This window comes from Acanthopagrus latus, chromosome 4, assembly GCF_904848185.1.
Source record: "Acanthopagrus latus isolate v.2019 chromosome 4, fAcaLat1.1, whole genome shotgun sequence".
NCBI lineage: Eukaryota > Metazoa > Chordata > Actinopteri > Spariformes > Sparidae > Acanthopagrus > Acanthopagrus latus.
The window spans coordinates 32,213,856-32,232,267 of record NC_051042.1 but is presented as its reverse complement, the minus strand read 5'-3'; the positions used below and the strand labels follow the sequence as shown (position 1 = coordinate 32,232,267).

The window sequence follows — 18,412 nt, the reverse complement described above, 5'->3', positions numbered from 1 at the left end:
AGGCACAGAAATGTATAGTTTTCACGTATTAATGCAGAGTTTGTCCCTTTCAGTGCCTGCTAATGTCAAGCACAATTTAAAAAATATTATAATAATGCGTAATAATCTTGATTGTTGCAATAAGCGAAATGAGTGTAAGAGTAATGACTTCGGTCTAGCTGAAGAAGATGTGTTGTTGTAATTACTGAAGTTGCAGCGTGCAGCTCAGACTTCACTGCGAGACGTCATTTAGGACTTGCCGCTGACGACGGGGCTGAAGGGTTTTGCGGGTTCCGCCATGAAAGCCTCGATCTCCTCCACGGTGCGAGGGACGCAGGTCAGCAGCTCCACCCCGTCGGCTGTCACCGCAATGTCGTCTTCAATGCGAACCTGGAAATGACACGACCGGTCAAACAGGAAACACTTAAACTCAGTCAGTGCAAAAAAGTATACACAAGGACGTGATACTACTAGCTCTCTGCTGAGCTAATTTCAGTATCATTGACTTGTATCATTTATCTTGTAGACAACAAATTCAGTTCTGCGACCCCTCTGATGAATCCAAACAGACAAAACTAAATACATCGCTCTGCCGGCAGACTGACCCCTCCAAAGCCGCGGAAGCGAGCCAGCACTTGGTTATCGATGAAGCAGCTCTGGGTGGAGCTGGCCAGGGCCTGGTCCAGCAGGTGGTTGATGAAATAAATGCCGGGCTCCACGGTGAGGACCATCCTCTCCTGCACCAGACGGCCCATCCGAAGACTCCTCAGTCCAGGCTCGTCAATACGGTCCACCCCCTGGACAACAGTAAAGCTTGTTCAAACTACAGCTTACAAATACATAACTGTACATTGTAACGCTTTTTGATGAGTATTGAGCAAATATTTCTTTTTATTTTGGAGTTTGCTCCCTGAGTGCAGACACAGCTACGGGAGACAACTATTAAATTAGATTTTATGCATTTTTCAAGTGTTAAATATTCTTTGTGAATCCGTTCTTCAAACACTAAAATATCTGTGACATCTGCTCAGTTTGTCCTGCTTCCACAGACTGAGTAAGATCTGTATTTATATTCATGGAGCTTCTCAGTGCACTTCCCATACTGACACCTTCTGCTGCTGAACACTCAGCAGTTCCACTGCAGCTTCAGTGGGTTAACACTCTTCTATATTTAGTTATCAGAAGTGCATAACTGTACAAAATCCTTCACCGCGACCTGAAACCATCTGTGTTCAGAGTTCAGACAACATTTCAGCTTCCCCTCTCTCCTGCCCTCAGCCTGAACTTGTTCCTACAGTTTGGCCTCTTTTTGTTCTGCTCTCACTTCCGCTCTGAGGGTCTCTCTATAATGGATGACACATCAATATTGGAAGCCCACAGCTGTGTTTTCTTCTTCTTCTTCTGTCTGGAGTCCTGACTGTCTGGCTGAATGTGATTAGGGCAATCTCAGAATGCAAGATCTCTGTTTTCACCTCAGGGTATCCTCCCACATCGTGCACATCGATGCCCAGCAGGTGTCCGAGGCCGTGGGGCATGAAGACGGAGCCCAGGTGGACCTTCAACATGTCGTCCACGGAACCTTTCAGGATGCCGATCTTCACCAGCTCCTCCAGGTGAACCCGGTCAGCCAGGCGGTGCATGTCGGTCCACTTCACACCTTCAACACAAGAAGCATGGTTTACAATACATTTAATTTATAGAGAACAGCAAGATTATATCCTTTTATTTATATATGTTGAAGTCATACTAAAATAAATATGGGTCAGTTTATCAAACAGTATCAGCTGACTACTGTCAACTGTAGCTGCTGTTAGCCAGTAAGCATCATTAGCTGTGCATCTAGAGGTCAGCAAGCAAGCAAATTTAAGTAAAAAGAAAAGAAAATATATTTACTTCTACTGACAACCTATGTCTATAAAGGCTATGGGCTATAAAATGGAACAAATCAGTAAGTAGTTAACAGTTCTTTTCCTTCGTTTACTCTTCGTAGGTCAGTAAAATGTGTTCTACAGAAGCCCGCAAAGCAAAGGAAACATTTTCCAGAGTGTTTATGATTTAAGAATGTGGCACAGAAATGTTTTGCCAGGATTGTCCTGTTTTTTTCAAATTTTTTTTTTGAGCATGTGGAAATTTAAACTCGCCTGGAAGAAAACACCTTTAGCCCTTTTTAGAACATTTAGGGTTTTGGTGCACTTTGGCCTCTTGTGGCTGAAATTATCATCCTGACAGTTTATTTTACTTTCCACCTGAAGTCATAAAAATGTGAGAGGAAATATTTTGGTTGCGTGCCTTTCAAAGCTTCCACAGGAGTCCATAATTAAACCGAGTAAAAAGATGATAACCTGGTCTGATGGCAGCCATGACCGCTCTGGAGGACTTGAGGACCGCCTCATAGATGGCCCTCTGGTCTGGAGTGAACTTCCCGTTGGCTGGGAAGGAGCAGGTGATGTCTGAGGAGTAGCAGTAGTACTCTCCACCCATGTCAAACAGACTGCAGGGGACGACACATCAGAACTGGTTCAGTCAAATATATTCCCACAGTGTGTTGTGTTTTTGGGCCAAAAGTTACAAAACCACTGAAGGCTACTCACCACATGTCTCCATCCATAATTGTCTTGTCATTGGGAGCTCCAGCATGGCCGTAGTGGAGAACGGAGGAGTTGTTGCCGCTATTAAAAAACAAAAAACAACAACATGTGAATTTAAAAACACAGAAAAACACATTTTAATGAACATATTTCAGCACAGCATTAAAATGATTCCAGTCTTTACACATTTTGTCATTGTCCTTTAACCTTTTAGCTAGAATACTTAAACACAGTGCATCTTTCAAGAATCACTGCGATGATCAGGTCATCACTTTCTAAAGCTGTTAATTAGAACAGAAAAACAGCTTGCATCCACCGACCACAAAATCCCCAGGAAGTAGTATTCATTACACATGGCCTTTAACACAAAAGGCCAAAGGCATGATTAGCAAAAATGTCTGAAAATTCTTCACTCATAATGATGCTGCTGGCTGACAGTCACCGTGCAATGGAGAGGGATTTTGATGTCGTGCTGTCCAGTGAGATAAACTTACTCTGCATCCTGCACACTTCGGTTCTTTAGCAAAGCTCATCCTTACATGCAAAGACAGCTTTACATGGTGTGTGATCTCAAGATGTGGACTGGTAACTTCCTCATTAATAGCAATAATTGTATCACACCAGCATTGTAATGAATCAATTATATAAGTTATTACTAAGGCTGCACATATGTGAACAAATAAACTTGAGGGGACAGGAACTGAATCAAGTGATCAGCTCGCTTGATGCAGCTGGGGACAAGACAAAATCAAGATCTGGGAGGTGTGTGTCTTTGGAGGAGCATCATTTCAGTGTTGGTCTGACATGAAATGGGCAAACATTCGCTGAATAAAGCCTTACGTTCCACAGATACAGGTGTACGAGGTGTGACGCATCCCTCCTTTGTTGTAGCAGTAGTGCTGGAAAAGGCTGCAAAGATAACAAATAAAGGAAAAACAGGGAAACAAAAATGTTCAGAGAGATCGCAGAAAATACTAATTAGCAGTTGACTTTTCGCTGCCCTCTTCCTGACACTGTGCTTTTTACGAATTAATTTAGCACTCATTTAATCATCACACAGTCAAGCACATCAAACACTTGTTCAGAGCTTGACAGCGTCGCAACTCTAAGATGACAAACACACATCTCCTGATTATTCTTGCTAAGCAAAAGGCAAACGAGCAAGACTGGCAGCTTATCTGACGCAACATTATTAAAAAAACAAGACACAACAACAACAACGTTCTTAAATTATCACTCAAGGTTTTATCTTCATGAGACTATTTAAAGAGACATATTTTCTTTTTCTATCTTGTCACCAAACATGGATATGAATCACTCACCTCTCCATTTCATATTCTTTCTGCCCAGGTGTCACATGCTTCATAATCTACAGAGAAAATGTGAGATTATATATGATGAACAAACATAAAACTACTGGATAAAACAGTGACTGACTCTGCTGAAATGTATCTCAACGTCCACCCTATGAAAAGACCACCAAACCCTAATAATGGTTTCTGTGTGTACCTGATTGCATACTGGCTTAATATGCATGGTGCTCTCTGTATGTTTGCCTGTAAGTTTCTTTTTTTGTTTTTTAACTATTTCCATGTAGTACAAAGTATGTATTCAAGTTTAAAGTCATGTTGATATGGGACAACACTGTCTGTACAGCCACAGGGAAGGTTTTACCTGAAAATCTATCAAATATAGCAGCTCTGTGGACATGTGGGTAAGAGCATACCTCAAATAAATAAATAAATAAATAAATGGATGGATGAATGGATGGATGGATGGATGGAAAACAATATTGAATTCTTAGGGTATGTGACATAGAAAGAGTTTAGGGACACCCTGGTAGCTTTGTCCTATCGAATAAAGCCATAAAAAGGGCAGAAAAAAAAGGAGTTTATCTGTTGTGATAAAGCGAAATCCTGTGCAGAAGTTAAATATTACTTTAATGTTGCAGCTTATTGGTCAAAGGCTATCTCTGTTAACTGCTGCCCTCAAAGCTACTGGATGAAGTTAAAATCAATGGCATTTAAACAGTTTATAGCCTGAAAAGGTGCTGACATCTTAAATCCTCTGGGGGAGTTTTAAACTCAATAAGCTGCTTGACACTTTGATACTTTGGGGGTGTTTAGTTTCGTGCCCTGAACTTTAATTTTCTTTTATATGTTTAAAAGTTTAATATATACCATTTTGGGTGCGCTTGCAGATGCTCTGAAGGATCTTACCATTTTGTGGGCTTCACTGGAAATCCTGTTGGTGTAGCGCAGAACCTCCAGCTCCATATCAGTCTTAGTCAGACGGCTGCAGACACACAGAAGGAAAAAGAGGTGAGAATCCGGCTCTCTTACCACACTGGCAGTTTATCGATGCACAGCATGATGAACGTACAGCCGAACTGTAAAGAGAATTCAAACAACCCTCAAATCTTTACACTGAGGGCTGGCATGAAGACATTTTTAAAATCCATGTTTTTTTTCAGTACATAGTAACTGATATAGAGAACAACCAGATGGCCTCCATTATTCCCATGAACACTGTATATACACATCAGCCCTGATGTGTCTTGAATTCAGTAGAAAACTCATAATTGACTGTCAATAGAAACAATAGAATGTATCACAATATTTGATTTAAATCTAACACCATATTAGATTTTGCCTGCTGATCTTCAGTTGTGACAGGGAAGCAATAGCTGCACCTTACATGGTTAAATGGTGTGGAGTTGTAGTGATTTGTACAATAATAGAAATAAATCATAGAGCAGCGGCAGCCAACAGAAAGAGTGAGAGAAAAAAAAAAAAGCCCAATAAAAGAGAGCCATGCGAGCTCTGCAGAGCAGAGGGGGCAGAGAGGTACAATCGAGTCTTTCTCCACAGGAGGTGTGCCTGAAAAACATTACTCCTTATTTCAGAAAATGTCAATTCATCTGGGAGGCTGCAAACTCTAATGCCGAGGACGACCGAGCGAGCACGAAGTCCATTACAGCTGCAAGGACTGTTCTCAGATTCTTAAAGGGGAAAAAAAACACAAGCCCAAGAAAAACTCTTGTGTCTGACTGCAGACACAATTACCAGACTGGGTGGATGCAACTGATGATGTTTGAGAGCTAAAAGTAGCAGAATAGCTGGATACAGTTTTCAGGGAGCGGCTTCGCTACAGTCTTCTCTCATTGTGAACCGACTTTCTGAATAATGTTTAAAAAAACAAAAACAAAAACATATTTCAAATACTTACCATTCCACAATAACTGGGTGTAGAAGAGTGTTGTTCACTTGGAAGCTGAAAAAAGAAGGAGCAACTGTGTTATTATAAAGAAAGCTTTGGCAAAAGTTGAGTAAGAAATGTCTCTCCGGTTTGTTCTCGTCTCGTCAGTTTTCTCATGTTGTCAAATATCCTGACATTCATAATTATGATGTCACAATACTTGTCCAATGAGATTTCTGCCTCTGTTCCACAACCCCATTATTTAAATACCATTACAATTCTGTCATCTTGTCTTTAAGAGATGCGACTGTACACACATCACCTCCCCATCACCTCCAGGATGTCCAGGGAGGTTCAGCTGAGTGTTTTCTGCAGGCTTCACCCAACCACTGGCAGCTACACTCCAGGGAGATCCCGAATTATTTCCCAGCTTTATATGTGCCTTTGTAACGAAGATGCTTCACATCAATGGAGCCTAACTGCCTACATTTTTTCCCCTCATTTGCCAGCCTCAATTTATACTGTGATACAGTTTTATTGAAATGCAAATGGTTATATCAGCTTTGAATTAAGTGTATAAGACTTCTTTTTTCAAAGCCGTGAGGGTCACAGCGCAGAATAGATAAAACTGTGTAATGTGTGCAGTTCAAAGAGAACAAAGACTAGCTCAGGACGACAGTAACAACGCCATTAACTGATAACTAACATGGAAAAACACGATCGTTTGCTTAATTAAATTATATTTAGAATTAGGCTCATCAGCAACAATCAGTATGCATGGCAGGTTGCTGCATCCTTGGTTATAAAAAAGACAAAAAAACCAACAATAAACTCCATAAACAACTATAATTATGTTAATACAAAGTAACAGCAATTAAACATACCCACTAATTCCTTCAAAGGAGGCTTCGCGGCAGATGCTCCCACTATCTGTGTTCCGTCCTCGCTGCGTGGAAGAAAAACAAACACCAGTAAAGAGAAATGACATCACCAGAGAGTGCATTCAAACGTCGATACAGCACATTCGATTCTGACAGCTGTCAAAGTGGTAAAAAAGGAGGTTTATATTTATTTGTACTAGCACACATTTTGTGTTGATGTTAACAACTCATACATAAACGTTTTATTTTGGATGAGTGAGCTGTTTATATTCGAGTCCATTTCTATTTCTTAACTTTTTATTATATTGTTTATTTTTTACTATTATTAATATTGTTTATTGTTACACTGAACTGTCCTTTAGCTGCTGTGACACATAAATTTCCCTGTTTGTGGGACAAATAAAGGAATTCTGATTCTGAGCTTGCAGTGAACGTCAGGTAAGGTGCAGAAGGGTGAGGGAAGACAACCATCCTTACAGCTGGTTCAGTAAAATACTTCACCACACCTGAAGAACTGGATCTGTGATCAGTCCTCTGATACAAAGTTAACCTGTACACATAATTAGCTGTAATCAGGTAGGAATGATTGCTGCGCTGTTCTAACTCAACAATAAAGAGTAGCCATGAGCATACCAGTGTCAGGAGAGTAGCTGGTTTCAGGTTGGACAGGACACTGACGATCTGCAGGGAAACAGACAGGCAGTAATTAGAGGACCGAGACAGACAGCAGAGCGCCAGAGACAACAAGCACCAGTTTTCTTCTGCTCTCAGGCTGCAGAATAAAGGTCACTCTGGCAGACGCTGTTGTGGCGACGTGGCCTCTGTGGTACTCAGCAGCACACTGAATGACAAACCCAAGTGACTTTATTACTCCTCTGCCAACAGCCTAAATGTCAGACAACAGATCCCTGACTCAGTGCTTACAGACGATGTGGTGACATTTGAGCAATCTTATTATTAACGCCACTAAAATTAATTTCTATGTCTAAAAAAAGCCCTCCCCAAGAACAACAACACAAATCAATTTGATGCTTCGTTTTGGGACACTGGAATAATAATTATCATGCTAAAAAGTTTAAAATGCCAGTCTGGTGATGTCTTTATCTAACAAGCATTCCAATGATTGGCTGCAACAATAACTTCTACCTGTAAAAAAGAGGCTGCCTCAAGAAGTTACAAATCTGATTATTTACATTTTATGATGAAATATTTGAATATTCTAGACATTTGAGTCATTTTGTGCTAGATTAAGATTACTGCATGTGTCAAGTAAAGCCAAATACAGGAAGTTTGCAAAGCAATGATGATTTTACTGACATAAAACAGAACTCTGTAGAAAGGAGCAAATGTTAATGTGAATACTCATTTCATTAAATGGCCGACTTGCAGCTGTACAAGATTAGTCTGAGAATGCAAATGTGACTTGTTGCACATACCTAAGATATCTGCACTGATCCACAAATACAGATCTCAACAAAACTCTGCCAACAATAAATCATGAAGGTTAAACTCCAGCCAGATATGAACGAAAGGATGAAAAACACCTAATCCACATTTTCCTCCACAAACTGCTGCGTTCAACAATTTAAAGGTGAACCACTTACATGTTAAGCAGGCCAATGCTGATAAAAGTGTGTGTGTGTGCAACATCTTCCATTTGTGAATGTTTCAAAATTAGAAATCTGCTCAAATATTCATGACCTGGTTCTGATAAAGAAGACTATTTTAGGTGCTTCTGTAGGCAGCAACGCCAAGTGAATGCTGATCACCTGCAACTACTGTCTTTGTATGGCAGAATTAGCAATTGTTATTTGATGTTATATTGCACTGCAGTGCGGAGCTGCTGCAGCTTCACAGAGGAACTGGCTGTTACTTGTGATAGTGATAATCTGAAACTAAACCTGTGACTAATTAGGAAATCTAACACCTCAGGCAGGTGTGCTGATGTAAAACAAATAAATACCTGAGACGTCATCAGCAGGATGAGTCATCGTAAGGTCACAGTGTTTCATGAAAGAGCGTATAACTGAGCGTGATCATTTAAGATTCCTTCTTTTAGACATTAGTTGATAATTAAATTCTGTCATCTTTAAGTCTGATTATATTTTCCTGATTCGTCAAACTCCACACTTCCAAAATAGCCCTGGAGCCGTCAAACCTCCAGTATGGCTCCCCTGGGACTCTGCAGTCACCGCTTATACACTGTTTTCACAAACTCTCAAAATAGGCAATTACAGAAAGCCTGAACAGAATGTATATTTAGACTAGGCTGTTTAGTGACGAGAATGAAGCTGCAGCTTACAAATTTAAAATAGACTTCAAAATACAAGTCCTCAGGGAATTTTGGTGGTAATCTGTCAGAGGTATACACACACACACACACACACACACACACACACACACACACACACACACACACACACACACACACACACACACACACACACACACACACACACACACACACACACACACACAAAAACACACAAATCCATATGCTTGTTTCCAGCCCAGCTACTGTACACATTCTGTCAGATGAGCATTGATGTGTTGGATGCCCCCCAGAGTTTTCACACTCTCTAACACGAGTGTGTGCACATGCCCAAAACATCCAATCACATGCAAACTAAACCTAATTATGAATGTACATTTGAATCCTTTTGAATAGAACAGTGTGGCGAGTATATTTGGCAGAACATAATTACATTTTACTTGACATATTAAGTTAAGTAGATGTAAGTTATGCAGGTCTATTTTTGTAATCAAAATGTCCCCGATAGTGCCAGAGATTCAAGAACAAACCCAAACCAGATATCGGTCCTACTACCTGGTGCCACACATCTTTGCCAGAAGGTTGAAATAAAAGACTGATGACTTTCACCTTTAAAAACAGTCTGTGGAAGCACTGGTGTCCTTTGCTTTGACTTCATAGCTCAGTGACTGAACATCAAGGTTCAGTTACTGCACAGAAAAAAAGGTCAAACACACACACACACACACACACACACACACACACACACACACACACGCACACGCTGTAAAAACCAGCAGCCACACAGGCAGACTTACATCACAGGTGTAGTGCACCTCATCAACAGCATACTTCGCCTTGAAGTGCTCTTTAGGATAGATCCTGCCAAAATATGCAAAACACAACTGGTAAAAAAATAAATTCTAACAAAAAAAAGTCCAGTCAACAAACAAAAATACTGCCCCTTTCATTCCACCGGGCACATCTGTTATCTGGCAAATGCAATGCTGCTTTGTTCTTATGTCCATACTGCTCCACATCCCGCAGGGAGCGAATCAGAGGCGGAGAGTCGGTCAGATTGTATTTAGTTTGTCATTTTTTGTCCTCGATTTTTGTGCTTCTACTCAGTTGAGTGGCTATATTGTTAAACTGTTTCATCGTTTGTCTTATTTAAGTGTGTTAATTGTTAATATTTCTTTGTTGTGCTGAGATCTACTCTGGGTGTTTCATTTTGAGAAGTGACCAGATGCACTCTGTGACTCTGCTCTATGACTTCCTGTCTGGCTGGAACTGCTCTGTTCAGCTAGAAACAGTTGTGGTCCGCTTCTGTCAAAAATAGACTTTGCGCTTATTAATTGTGGAGCAGAGGCGCTTCTGGGATGCTGCTGATAAGTGCGATGGCGCAGCAGATGGAACACAAGCACAAATTATCTAGATCGGCAGCGCTCGGCAGCAGAGGCATTAACACTGCGGAGATGGGCCCTTTGGAATCTGGATGCAACACATGCACTCATTCAGCATGTTAAGACATCAATTAGTAAAACAATAATTCTGTTCTATTCTCAAAGTTGTATTTGTGTACATTTTTAAAGAGGAAAAATCATTTCTGAAACAAGCAACACTAAAAACATAAAACTATTAATACAACTTATTTGCTTCTTTTACATGTGTAGTGTGTAAACTAGAAATAGTAGGCTTTGTTATCAGTATAATCATAATATGCTTGAGGTGGTTTGATTGATGACTAAACTAAAGTATTAAATTGTTCCTGTTTGGCTTTTACAAACACTCATATAAAACACATTTATGCTGGCTGTAAAAGATCCAACTGTGCAGCACATGACTTTGTCAACCTTTTCTTCAAGTTAGAGCTCACAGCTATGGGCCAGCTGGTGGTGACTGCTGGCCATGTACACAGCTCTTTGAAGATTAGTGTGACTCACTCTCCCATCCAAGTAGCATAGCTTTCAGGCAGTTTGGGAACAAAAAGGAAGGATTTCCCAGAGTCCACATCAATGGCTCCATAGCAGTCAGCCTCGGTTACTCCAAAAGCCCAGTGGAAGAAAGACTCCTGCAGCATAGAAGGAATCAGCCAAAGCATTAGTGAGGGAGATTATGATAGTCAGCTAGAAGGGAAAGTTAGCCAAGTCTGCTCTATTATATAAGACAAAATAAGGTGTTGTCCTTGATTAGGCCAGCTAGGCCAAGAGTGGTAAACACAGGGCTCGACAACAAATACAACTTTTAATGTACCCATTTATTTTTGTAATAAATCACAACCTTTAGACGGAGTGTTGGCCAACTTCGAGCAATTTGTCTGCAGGATGGCTGACCTACATATTTTTGACAGAGATGGGAGATTAACAAAAGAAACTCAGAGCTGGACTTGACTTTAGGAGAAGCTGGAGGTTCTTTGTGGGTGCATCTTAGAGCAACCGAGCATCTAAAAACAACACAGGAAATGCTGCAGGGACTTTTCTGGTCGCCCCCCTTGTCCTCAGATTTGCATCAGCCCAGAGTCAACAACAGACTACCTACCTGCCTGAATAGGACATCTGTGTCCGTGCAGTACCTCTGCTTCTGCTCTCCACCCTGCAGCACGACCACTGACTGCGGCACCACTCCATCTTTGGCTTTCAGCCCTGTGCATAGACGTCGGCGGTTCTCTGCAAAGAGGGCAGCAGACACCCTGAGGGTGTCATTACCCAGCCAGTAGACGGATCTTAAAAAGGACAGGGAGACAGAGGTTAGGTGGCGTAGCAGCTGGAGAGACTGACAAGATTATGGTATTGATGTTCTCTAACTTATCTTTCATAACTTCACATATAACTTAATTGACAAACCAGTCAGTTCTATGTGCATTTACCAATAGCTTGATGTAGCAAAGTAGAGTGTTATGCCCACTGAACAAATTACTTCTTGTGCTCTTTTTTAAGCAACATACTGTTAATAATGCACCATGACTTGTGCCAAAGGAGAACTGTAATTAATGCAATATTGTGTTTAAATGGTGCAAATGCATACATCTATTTGGTATTTTATGTCCATATATTTTGCATTTCAGGTTGTGGATGATTATTGAGATTAAAATGATTGTGATATTACATTTTGGCTAGCTAGCCAGCCCATCCCCTCTACTGAAGGTCACCGGCTCTGCATTAAGATTGTCGTGTCACAAAGAAAAGGGACTAAAGGGACTTTAAATGTCCTCACTGTCACTTCCATCATCAGTTACTCTCCAATATTTCTCCCCCTGCTCATTCACAAAAGTACAGAATAGCAGCTGCAGTGTGAGGAAACTTCACTTAATGTCTTTTGATCCATTGAGCTCAAGATGTTGCAGTTCACTTGCACGCACACAAACACAGCAAGGACGGGGAACCCATTATGTTTCAAGCTCTATCAGGAGGTAATCCTCAGGATTTGGTCAGTACGTTTCAGCATGAAGAGGTGGGTGAACCCACTGCCTTCAGAATGAGCTAACACAGAGAAACAGACAGATAGAGATGCTTTTTACTGATAGGTTTTGGTTCTAAACTTGATCTCTGGCCCAAGCTTCATGGATAAGATAACAAACAAATCCACTGTACCAAAGGTTAATCCATACACTCATAGTGTTTTATGGCTCAGTGATTTCTGTATCATTCACTGCTGGCTGAGTATCCAGGTGTAAATGTGTATCTATGGGGATGGATCATCCCCAGTAAGATGGTAAATGATGTTATTGAAGAAGGCAGACACAATCATGTTATAGATCTGTTAAAATTCCCTGATGACAACAGCCCAAGAACAAAAAATACCTCGTAAATGTATTAAACTGTGTTAATTTTTAAAGGAAATCGTTTCTGGCGTCGTACTGGATTGCATAATGTCACAAGGCGTGCCTCGTGTTTGCTCTCTGATCACCATATTACTGCTGATCGCTGACAACTTTATGATTACCACAGCAGATTTGAGAACGCTTTTATCTCAGGATCACAAGAAGTCAGCCTTGGCTGTGTCGTGATCACAAGAAAATGAAGCTTGCCGTTTGGAGATGACTAGATATTCATTTCACACAACATAATTGCTGTATGATCTTCTGCGTGTCAACCCATTAACGTCTGGATTATTTCTTCGGATTGAATGCGCCACTTCTTGAACATAAAGCAACTGTATCTCCAAAAAATGCACTGATGAGTATAAACAAAGTGTGGCAAAGAGACAGCAAGTGATTTTCCTACTCAAAAATAAAGACATAATGCTAGGATGGTGCTGCAGTCTTTGGCAATGTATGCAGGTCACTCTACACAATTTTTCATAAAACGACAGCATCCCGGCACAGATGACAGACTGTCAAGAGGAACGACACACTGACAGTAAAACATGAGCAGCTTCACTGTGATGACAGGTAGATATATTTGCCAACAAGATATTTTGACACCTATCTGTTTTACTGAAAAAAATAAAGTTTTTAGCTTTAGAATCACATCCAATGCTACACGATGGAAGTTATCTTTATAGTATTTTGATCTCACTGGAGTGGGATTGAGGAATTTAGATGCAAATGCAGTTTGTCCATGTCGAAACTCATACAATGCGTGCAGTCATGATGTTATTAGAAATGAAGGAGTAAGAAAAATATATCCTGGTACACGATAATAATTCCTCCAAATTATTTTCTTCAATGTTTGATTCATCTTGTGTGCTACTGAAGACTGTCATTTCTTCAGGTCTTCAAAAATACTTCAAATTAAACTGTCACAAGGGTCACAAGTACAGATGGCTTCACTTAAATTGACTCCAAGCCAAAAAAAAGTTGGGAATATTACTGTCGAAATAAATATTTAATCAATTTTTCACAAGTCAAAATATGTCTGAGCAGTAAGCTAACTGAACACAGCTACAGTTGATTAAGCTAGCACCAGAGTTTTAGCTGTTTTTAAAACGGAAGCTTTATTTATTCATTTATTTATTTCTTATTTCTCAATATGCCTGTTGAGAAAATGTGTTCTTTAATATTGTTTTTATTTAAACAGTTACGGTTTACATGCAACACATCAATTGAGCAGAAAGTTCAGTTACTTCTCAGGAAGCTCAACTTGAAAACATTCTGTTAACGTTAACGGTTAAATGTTAACTGTTAACGGTCGCGGCGCACTAACGGTCACTTACACATTAATTATCACACGAGCTCAGATAAACACTGTCTTTATGTTGCTGTGGACTCAAAGTAAAAGCTAACATGACTCTATTCAGGACTGGCGAGAAATACATTAAAGAGTAATTTGTTGGATCGCTGTCAGGAATCAGAGGAGACAACTCACTGTGGTGCGGCAGCCATGTTGACGTGCTGGTCCAGACTGTCACGTGCGGGCTGGTGTCACGTGAGTTTTGTGCGGCGCTGATCAGCTGACGTGGCAGTGTGCTGCGTTCACGTGTTCAGGAAAACGGCATCTTCCCCGGGGAAGTTTGCTTTGTGAGCCTTTTATGGTGTTCATTTCTTTCCCCGACCGGACTGTCGTCAGCAAAGTGCTGAAGTCAGGGAGAGAGATTACCACGAAAATCAAAATCACCTAAATAGACGAAAGAGGGTCGACACAATGCAGGCACCAACAGCTAGTACTGAAAACACCGGTGAAAATCCTTCACCCCCTAAATGCCACATCATTGCCAGTGCTGTGGTTGCCAAATACGTATAATACAATTCAGCAAGAGAGCAGCAAGTACATGTACAGTTATCTGATTGAATAATTGATATAAATAACAATAAAAGACTGTCAGCAAACATGTCACTGATGCTCTGTAACTGAGTACCAGTGATGATATAATTATACACTTCAAGGTTTTTGCCACGTCATTTACATTTTGGCTGCAATCATAGCCAGAAAGCATCACCAACACGGGCTACAATGACTAAACATGTAAACAGAGGCTTAATGGGGACCTAAGCAGAATCTGATTTGGGCCTCCAAACTATTAACTATATATTTCCAGACTCCATCATTTGTCTAGTCTACATATAACTCCACAATTATCATAGCTAACTGATCAGCTGGAAGTATCAAAATACACCAGCAGACAATACATCCACTGTAAACGAGTTAACTTTTTAAATATGAAATGTGCAAAACAGTCACTACAAAGAAACTGTGCCTGCCAAGTAAGCAAAATGCAAATGTAAAAAAATATATTCATACAACAATATGAAATTAAATAGAAACTTAGATAATGACATAAATTGAACTAAAATGATACGCCTGTTAATTCTATAACATATCACACAAAATATGTATCTATCGACCTGTCATGTGTGACGTTTCAAGAGCTGCAACCTCTTAATTGGCCTGCTCTGCCTTATTCTTCAGATATATATATATATATATATATATATATATATATATATATATATATAGATATATATATATATATATATATATATTTTAATTGAAAAGAGGAATAGCACGATTGAGACACCTGACCTTGTAGTCACACAGGCGATCTGCTTTCGGTTCTTTTTTTTCTTTTTTTTTTGTTGTGTGCTGAGGAAGCAACATTTCCGATGGTCATGAATGCAAATAAGCCCACACTCACAGAATTAGAACATGTATAATCTGCAGGGAGCACACAATGTGTTTATTTTTTCACATGCATACGTGGTGAGAATCTAGTATATAATGATTATTTATTAATATATATATTTTTTAATGGTTCTTAGCTAGTGAGCTTTTTATACAAGTTGGGTGTGCTTTTCAAACAATGCACCAGATTTAATTGTTTACAAGTTATAACTGGACTAAATAATGTGCCATGTTTAATGTATGTAAGTGTCCAAAGGGTTAAGAAGCAGCACTTAAACACACAAGCTCACACTCTCCTCTGGTTTGCTTCTGCAGTGGTGTTGTTACAGTGGAAACAGTAGGGGGAGACGGAGCTCTCTTCTGTCACAGTGCAGGTAGGGGTCGAGAAATAATTAATTATTATCATGAGTGACTGCAGATACATGATGCAGGTAACTCTAAACAATGTGTCATAAAACGACAGCATCCCGGCACAGATGACAGACTGTCAAGAGGACTGACACACTGACAGTGAAACATGAGCAGCTTCACTGTGATGACAGGTAGATGTATATGGTAACAAGATATTTTGACACCTATCTGTTTTACTGAAAAAAAAAAAAAAGAAAAGTTTTTAGCTTTAGGAACATGTCCCATGCTGTTAGATGGAATTTATCTTTAATGTATTTTAATCTCACTGGAGGCGAACAAGGAGTTTAGCTGTAAACATTTTCAAATGCAGTTTGTCCTTGTCGAAACTCATGCAAAGTGTGCAGTCATTATGTGGATTTCATATTTTCCAAAGAAAAAAGGAGAAAAGAACTAACAGTGAATTCTTATTTTAGATTTTTAGATATTATTAAAAAAGCTCCTGACCTTTCCGACACCCTCGCTGCCAGTGTGGTCTCTGCTAAATGAGGCCGCTGCTCTCTCTAAGTTGTGTCTAATTTAAACCAGAGGCAGTTTCCCCTCATTATTTTAAACTGAATGCAAAGGACACGTTTTGAAAAGAGCAAAGTACAATCCAATTATAGGCTTCCTCGTATTTCTTGCAAGATACAATAAAGTTACGGAAAAGTTGGATTAGTTTGTAAGACAAATCAATGGCTTGATTCAAACTCCATGAGAATAAATCCTAACGTGACTCACATGTAGTTGTTCTTCCTCAGCGGCCCTCTGGCATCGAGGAAGTGTGTTCTGCTGGAAGTACAAAGCAGGTCCCAGGGACGCCAGGCGTTGAGCCACCACGGTCACTGTAGACTGCGCGCCAATTCCCCTGCATCCTAAATTTTATCTCTAGTGCCAGCTGTAAGTTGCGCTGATACAGTTGAACTGCTCAGCTTTGAACCCTTGACTTTACCCCTTGCGGGTGTTGGACATTTGCAGGGGAAGGAGGAGCATCTTCAAAGACACTCAGGACAACAAAGGGCAGAAAATAAATGAGAGAAAGTAGGGTGGCTGTAGTGTAACATTCTGCTAAATTACATTAAAAACTGAAATAAGTTCAGCAGCCATGGTAAATATTAGAGAGTTGCTGTTTTCTCTGATCAAATACTTTCCACTTTGTCTCTAACCACTTCCCTTGAGCAAGGCACTTAACGCTTTACAAGCAAGACAGAGATTGTTGAGGGCGGCTCCCAGACGTCGAGAATATGTCTGCATGGGGAGCAGAGTTTGCCACTTGTGTAAAAACAAAAGCAGTGATTTTTCCTGTATTTTGGCCCAAATATCATTATTATGGAGAACAAAGGTATGTATCATAATGCAGGAATTATGTAGTAAGTTTCTCTGAACAATTTGAGAGTTTTGATCCATTTCAAGTTCAGTTTTAATCATCAGAAATCCAACGTACAGACCTTTTTACTTTTTCAAGGCGACAGGGAACGAGAGGCCGGACATCCTCAAAGAAGAGATCAGATCACTTCAAGTTTCCTTCCAGAAACTAATTCTATCCTTCTACGAAAAAAAAAAAAAGAAAAAAGAAAATGCTTCAGTCAATTAGGCAGATAGTGGAGTCTGTCGAGAAGCACAATTGACTTGGATTACTTCCTGTCTTCAGATGACCAGAAGAGGGTTTAATTAAAACACAAAAACGCTGCCTGAAGGCGGTCGGACTCTGCTGAGTGGGTTCTTACTGTAATACCCTCCAGTGAGAGTGTCATGAAGAAATAAGTGTTCACAAAACCTTAATCATTCAAACACAGTTAATACCTTTTTAAAGGAGATTGTTTTAATATTACTGACATCACTACTATTTTGCAAAAATAGAAGAATTTTGAGATGATAGCAACACAAGGACACAGACAATTGACCGTATCCTTCATGTTGAGTAATAAAGTCACTTTGTATATTAAGTCACTTACATCACACGTGTATGAAGCGTATAAATTGAAATATCGAACACAGTTAATCATATTTGAGACTGTGGATGTTCAGATTGAAGATGCATTTGTAGATGCATATTTAAAGGTGCACTATATGTGATAATGACAAACTAAACAATCAAACAATTTCATACTGTTGTTCTTTGTTTATATGTGGCGGACCCTGCCACCTTTCTAGCTTCAAACAGTGCTCTGCGGATCGTATTTCCCTCTGAGCACAGAGGAATCTGAGTTTGAATTTCTTCTCCTAAACTAAAAAGTGCCCCTTTCAGCAAATCAATTAATTCATAAATGTAGTCATGCTCCCAATCTCTCAGTTTTTAGCTCATGCATGACTATCAGCCAAATGAAAAATAAAAATTGCACGGCGGAAGAGTTTTTTTTTTTTCTTCCTGAAAGTGCCGGATGACAGTGTGAAGCTTAGCTTGTAGCGGAGAACTCAGGTGTGAAGGCGAGCAAGAATGTGAATGTGAATGAAGGAAGTGCTGAAAAAAGAAGCAGATACACACAAAATCTACTTGAAATTAAAATATGTTTCTGGGCACATCAGCGCCACTCTGCTGTTAACTAGATATGACAGACTGCTTCTCTT

General features: G+C 39.9%; 1 protein-coding gene and 1 long non-coding RNA gene across 3 annotated transcripts; one reads left to right on the top strand and one right to left on the bottom strand.

Moving 5' to 3' along the window:
* Positions 1-172: 172 nt before the first annotated feature.
* Positions 173-14,350, bottom strand: pepd (peptidase D). The gene is made up of 15 exons (XM_037095839.1): positions 14,204-14,350; positions 11,436-11,619; positions 10,841-10,968; positions 9,716-9,779; positions 7,280-7,327; positions 6,650-6,711; positions 5,796-5,840; positions 4,787-4,862; positions 3,890-3,936; positions 3,408-3,476; positions 2,571-2,648; positions 2,322-2,470; positions 1,452-1,636; positions 585-776; positions 173-369 (listed from the first exon to the last, which is right to left on the bottom strand). The coding sequence occupies exons 1-15, from the start codon at positions 14,218-14,220 to the stop codon at positions 229-231; spliced, it is 1,485 nt and encodes a 494-aa protein (XP_036951734.1). The 5' UTR covers positions 14,221-14,350; the 3' UTR covers positions 173-228.
* LOC119018297 lies at positions 12,370-17,541 on the top strand. Of its 2 annotated transcripts, XR_005074707.1 has the most exons (6): positions 12,370-13,287; positions 14,136-14,263; positions 15,773-15,831; positions 15,921-15,999; positions 16,606-17,186; positions 17,310-17,541. It is a non-coding gene; the product is annotated as an uncharacterized LOC119018297 (long non-coding RNA). The 2 variants fall into 2 exon arrangements; XR_005074706.1 differs by having other exon boundaries at positions 16,606-17,541.
* Positions 17,542-18,412: the final 871 nt, after the last annotated feature.